The 5,987-nt window shown below is 37.2% G+C and overlaps 1 protein-coding gene across 1 annotated transcript; it reads right to left on the bottom strand.

The window, feature by feature from the left end:
• Nucleotides 1–605: 605 nt before the first annotated feature.
• On the bottom strand, nucleotides 606–3,877 carry LOC136856154 (uncharacterized). Its single transcript, XM_067133820.1, has 4 exons — nucleotides 3,772–3,877; nucleotides 2,993–3,230; nucleotides 2,674–2,814; nucleotides 606–2,242 (listed from the first exon to the last, which is right to left on the bottom strand). The coding sequence occupies exons 2-4, from the start codon at nucleotides 3,200–3,202 to the stop codon at nucleotides 1,133–1,135; spliced, it is 1,461 nt and encodes a 486-aa protein (XP_066989921.1). The 5' UTR covers nucleotides 3,203–3,230; nucleotides 3,772–3,877; the 3' UTR covers nucleotides 606–1,132.
• Between the last annotated feature and the right edge of the window lie 2,110 nt (nucleotides 3,878–5,987).

The following is a 5,987-nucleotide window of genomic DNA, read 5'->3' as shown; positions in this document are numbered from 1 at the left end:
AAAAGATTAATATTATATTATTAGTAGAATTATTTCAAAGTGGATATTACTCAGATTCTTTGAATATTCATTTAATTTTTTTGTCAGTGTTTTTTTTTTCATGTTTGATATTACAAATATATTTTTAAAAATCGCACTTTTTCCTATCAATACACATTTGCAAATTTGATTTTATAATCCCTAAACATTCTTTATTCTTTCCTTGTATATGTCAGTGCCAAATGTATTCACAAATATATATATATATATATATATATATATATATATATATATATATATATATATATATATATATATATATATATATATATATATATATATATATATATATATATACATATATATATATATATATATATATATATATATATATGTGTGTGTTTATGTACTTATTTATGGGTGTGTATATTTGTATCTATAGGCCTGTCTGGCACTCAACCAGTTCCTTATTCAATTAGTTTTAGATTATCATATCATTCCTAATATTTTTACAAATTGTTCATATTTGTTTGGTTCATTTCGTTCTGCCATTTTCTACACGTCTGCAAACTATCCTTTATCTGTAAAAACTTCCAGTTCAGGTGAAATAAATAATTTTGTACATAAAGAATAACTTTATTTACATAGAAAAATACACTGCAACAGACTTGAGCAAAGACAATAATCATAACAATAAAATTCACAGACACAGTATAAACATTCAATATTTTAACGTTTCACAATAAAATTTGTATCATCACGATATACAATACCTGTATCTATACAACTATTTACAATCACAACAAAAAATGCATTTGGTTAAATTCAAGATTAACCTCTCAGTGAATACTGTGGATAAATATTTCAACAGAAATTGTAACAAGAGGTGGAATTTTCCTTCATGCATTGATATTGACAGAGTTACAGTCTGGAGGTAAATACAGAAATGAATGATGATGAATAATGAAGAGAAGATTGAAGAATAACAGCATAGAGACATTAGAAAGTTAAGATTATCCTGAGGATTAAAATTAAGTATGAAATACAAAAGAGCTATTGTGAATTGCTGACAATCCCTTGAATATATTCAAAGGTCATGATACTCTATGAAAGTAAAGCACAAAGCCTTTCTAAAGAGAAATCTCTTGAGAATTTAAGAGTTTTCTGCGTTTTTTGCCTTTGACTGGGGTCCTGGTTTGGCTTTTGAACCATCTAAGAGGCCCGTTCTTGCAATGCTTTTGCCTATCTCGTCATCAGCTTCCTCACCGCTGAGGCGAATTCCTTCAGCCTTGACAACTTTCCCCAGTTCTGAGACGTCTGAGGTTTTCCCTTTCCTTTTTTCAGGAACAGCTGGACTTTCGTCGTCTTTGTCTCCATCCAGTCGACCCCCATCAGCTCGAACGACGTCTAGGCCTAACAACGTTCCTTCGGCTGAAGAAGTGTCTTTAAGGCCTGGAGCAGGACTTGCAAGGGCTTTTCTTTCTCCACCTACAGCTGCAGCTGCTGGTTTTCTTTCACTCAAGGCTGGGTCATTGGTGTCCCCTCCTCTGCCAGGGGTAATTCCACCTACTACTTCTGACCCAGCTGTAGCATTTAGACTAACAGGTCCACCAGAGGCAGGAAATACTACTGGTCCTGAGCCTTCTGTTTTGGCAGTTGCTCTTGACTGCCTGATATTTAATCCTATGGCAGGTTCAGAGTAGGAATACCCTGTCCCTACACCAGCTACAACGTTGGATCCTGCTAGATTAAGGTCAAGGGACACAGCAGGAACTGCTGGAAGTCCATAGCTGCCTGCGGGCTTGCAGTGGTCGAACGCGGTCTTTGTGACGTACACGGGAACCCTCTCTATGTTGGTCGTCGTCACGAAGTGAGTCGTGAAGAACGTCGACGTCACGTATGCAGGCTTGATGGATACTATCTTCTTCGTGTTCAAGACGTACACTTCCTCTGGAATGATCGGGCCAGGGTATGCAACCGTTTCAGTCACCACGATGGGCTGTATTACTTTGACGGTTTCGGTGATGGTGAAGATCCTCTCGTCAATGACCTCACTTTTGTGTGTCAGCGTGACGGGGTTTGTGATGGTCACTACTGCTGTGGAGTACTGGGTGTGTTGTATTGGAACCTGCCTGAATTCGGTGACAATCTCAGTGGCGGTGAGATAGACAGGTTGGTCTTGCGTGAGGAAGACCGTCTCTGTCACAAAGAGGGGTCTGAAGTAGAATTTGTTCAGAGTTTCAGTGTATGGGTCGTAATCAACCTGTAACAATGAGGAAACTGTTAAGTTTTCTGTACTGATGGAGGGCCAATAATTTACCTGTAAGGATGAAGAATCTATAAAACTACTAATGTCAGTTGGTTCAGCTGTTAAGTTGCTGGAGTTGGTTGGTATATTTTAAACCAACCTTGTGTTAGCATAGGGCCTTATCCCAAATTAAGGTGAGGACAGGGCTAGTGGACCTGATTTGGACCTCTGTAGTTTCACAGCCAATGTAGACCAGTTACTATAAAATCCAAGCATACTGTATCTTTAAAACTTAGGTAATTCAGCATATCTAAATCTGTTTCTTAAACCAAAAAAATCACAATAATTAACTTTGACCTTTTTACTGTATCAGTCTATGGCTACAATCTTACCTATGATACTGAAACTTTACCTGCCAACGGAAACAGTGTTTAGTGCATTCTCACCTTTGTTATTATGTTAACGTCTGTGGAGTATTCTGTCTTGGTGACGAAAGCGGTATGCTTCTTGTAGATAGTTTCATACAGGACTTCCGTCACAGGCTGTGGGACAAGCTGGGTACTGACGACTGTCTTGTAGACAGGGATCTAAGGGCAGAAAGTGAAAAATATAATTATATTTATTATTAATAACACTGGACTCGTATTCATATGGGGCCTGAAGGCAGATAGTGAAAAATATAATTATATTCATCATTATCAAGACTGGACTCATATTCATGTAGAATCGAAACAGGATAAACCCAAAAACATTAGATTTACTCACATATTCAATCTGGGTTTTATAGTGAGTCTGGTAATGTGTTTGGGGATAACAGTTCAGCCCACCAAAGCCGCCTCCAGCGTGGCCAGCTGCCAAATTCTCAATGATCAAATGACCTTCCGCTGGGGGACCATAACTACCCGAGAGCCCAATGCCCTTGTCGCTGGTAGCTGAGCCCACTAGGGCCAGGAAAATGAAGATGGACCTCTTCATTCTGAACAGGGGGTTGAAGAGGCGTTTTCTGAAAGGGGTGGAGAGAGTGGATGTAAGTTATTCGGATGCGTTATTCACTGGTGAATGTGGATGAAGTATGTTTGTTCTATTTTTGTTTTGGAATTATGGTATGGGTTGTTCATCGATGAATGTGAATGAAAATATTATTTGATAGCAGTTTTTCTCTTGCTGCCCACAACTCTTCATTTGCAGATTAAGTCCTTGTCATATTATATATATATATATATATATATATATATATATATATATATGTGTGTGTGTGTGTGTGTGTGTGTGTGTGTTGTGTATCAAAATAGTACAAAGAATTAATTTAAAAATACAGAGTAATGAAAAATAAAGAAAAACTACTAACAAGTAAAAACAAAATCTAGTTTAGCCTAAGTCAAAAAGCTCATCTCAGAGTATTGTTTACATTTGATAACGTGAAACCCCCCAACCACAGATAACCGAAAGTAAATAGACCGCGTCAACACTTGATCAAATCCCCTTGAACTTTCCTAACCTTCCCGCGTTGGGACCAAGCGCATCCCATCCCGTCCGAGACTTACCTGCACACACCTCCGATCTCCACGGCGTTTCAGGAACTACTGACCAACCTGCCAGTTCGTCAGGGACGGCAAGGACGCCGCTAAGCCCCTCCTACCCCCTCCCCCCTCCCCACCGACAACCTTACGCCGTGAGAAACCTCGTCTGGAACCGGGAGTGGTTCTTTCTCTCATCCAGATCTGGAAACTAGTCGCCGCCCTCTAGGTCTTTCTCTCATTTCCTGCACGCGCCCTCTCACTGGATTTTTTTCCTTTCTTCTTCTTCTTCTTCTTCTTCGTTTTTTGGTCACATTGGCTGTGTCCAGTCTGAACCCTCCCCCCAACCCCCGACCCCTTTCGCGTTCACTTTCGTTCGTGCTGACTTTCGACTCACCTTAGTAAAAGGTTACCTGGTTGACTGGGCTTGGAAGCAATTCTCTCTAGAAGGTTTCCTGACGTAATTCGAAATTTCATTGATGCTATATATAGATATATATATATATATATATATATATATATATATATATATATATATATATATATATATATATATATGTGTGTGTGTGTGTGTGTGTGTGTGTGTGTGTTTTTCACCGTGACCTCTGCAGAAACGTGACTTGTTTTCCACTGCAATGAAAGGAAGTTCAAGGCAACTTCAAAAAAAGGCCTTTTTTTAAAAAAAGATATTTAAAAGGCAGAGCATACAAAGGACCATTTGAGGAAATGATTCCTTAAGGTAAAGCTGTACTTTAAGAACGGTTGTGGTAGACATTATTATGCAAATCATTCCAGCTTTTGACAGAGCAAGAGAGAGAGAGAGAGAGAGAGAGAGAGAGAGAGAGAGAGAGAGAGGGAGAGAGAGACTCACCAATTCATAATTGACACGCAGACCAGGCTCAGGAAACTTTCAGAAACGAGTAAATAACTTTATGGAAGTTTTCGAAAAAATAATTTGTTGTCTTATTGTTGTCAGCTATTTATGGAAATGTTGCATGCCAAAACATTGCAGTAGTATGCATGTTTATTCTTCCTTGCTTTCCAAAAGAAATTTAAAATTTTTGTGGTTTTATTGATATTTTTTGTTCGATTTTGATGTATGATGAGTCTCCATTGGCTTCAGTTAATTTTATTGACTCGTCACTTCTTAAAGAATATATACATTTTTTCTCAAATTTCTTTTCATTCTGGACCCATCACTACCTTGTCAATATCATTATTTATTCTTTCATTCATGAAAATGAAACATTTTTAGGCAGCAACCTAATTTTTTGAGTCTTCGTGTTTCCCAGGCCAGTAAAAACCAGCAAAGTAAATAGTGAATTTAATCCACGCATAAACAAGAAAATTAATTATTAATTCCTTGGATAAATAACTCTGTTAATAAATATATTGAATAAACTACTCATTTAGATATTGTGGGTCGTAAATGACCTAATAAGCAAGGTCATGAAAGGTTAAGAAAAACTTGAGAACAAGATCAAATTTATCCCCAGGGAATTACGAACAAAAAGAAATTAAAATGTTTCATAAAATATAATACATTTATAAGTAGGCCTTTAAATATGATATAGTGAGTACGCATATACAAGGGTATAAATCCTTAATTTGTCTTAATTTGAAATGTAATTAGTTACTTTCCATCCAACACCTAAAAAGGAGAGAAAGGTAAGAATTAAGTAGAAAAGAAAAGATTATTCTCGCCAGACCACCAGAGTTATAAAAGGAGGTTTATTTTATGCTACTCAAAAATTTCGTGACGAAATCATCCCCCAATTATTCCCATGAAAAGAAACTCTTAATATTATTCCACCGCCCGAAACCGGCCGCTTAAGAATCAAGGCAAAAATTAATGTTTTCTTCGCCATTCAAAAATATCAAACGAAAATTATTATCTCATGAAAAATTCATTTTTCAAAACTCGCTCATGACCTGTTCCTGTTACACAACATCATTCCTTTCCTTCAAGTTAAGCAATACCCGCCCATCGGATTGATTCACCGGACATAATGCAACATCAGCATGTTTGTATCTTCCCAAATCACTTAAGTCAAAGAGGTTTCAGATCTTACAACCAGTCATTTTCTTTGCTCGTTCTCAACCATTTCACATTACAGAACGTTAAATCTTTTCCAGGAATTACGTAATGCCTATCCTTTGACATAATGACTGGAAGAAGCGAATAGACAGGAAATAAATTGATTGTTCGCAAAAACATAACTGGAAAAACTGGAAGTCCCTTC

Source organism: Macrobrachium rosenbergii, chromosome 34 (assembly GCF_040412425.1).
Source record: "Macrobrachium rosenbergii isolate ZJJX-2024 chromosome 34, ASM4041242v1, whole genome shotgun sequence".
NCBI lineage: Eukaryota > Metazoa > Arthropoda > Malacostraca > Decapoda > Palaemonidae > Macrobrachium > Macrobrachium rosenbergii.
The sequence above is the reverse complement of the archived record's forward strand: the minus strand, read 5'-3'. Positions and strand labels throughout refer to the sequence as shown.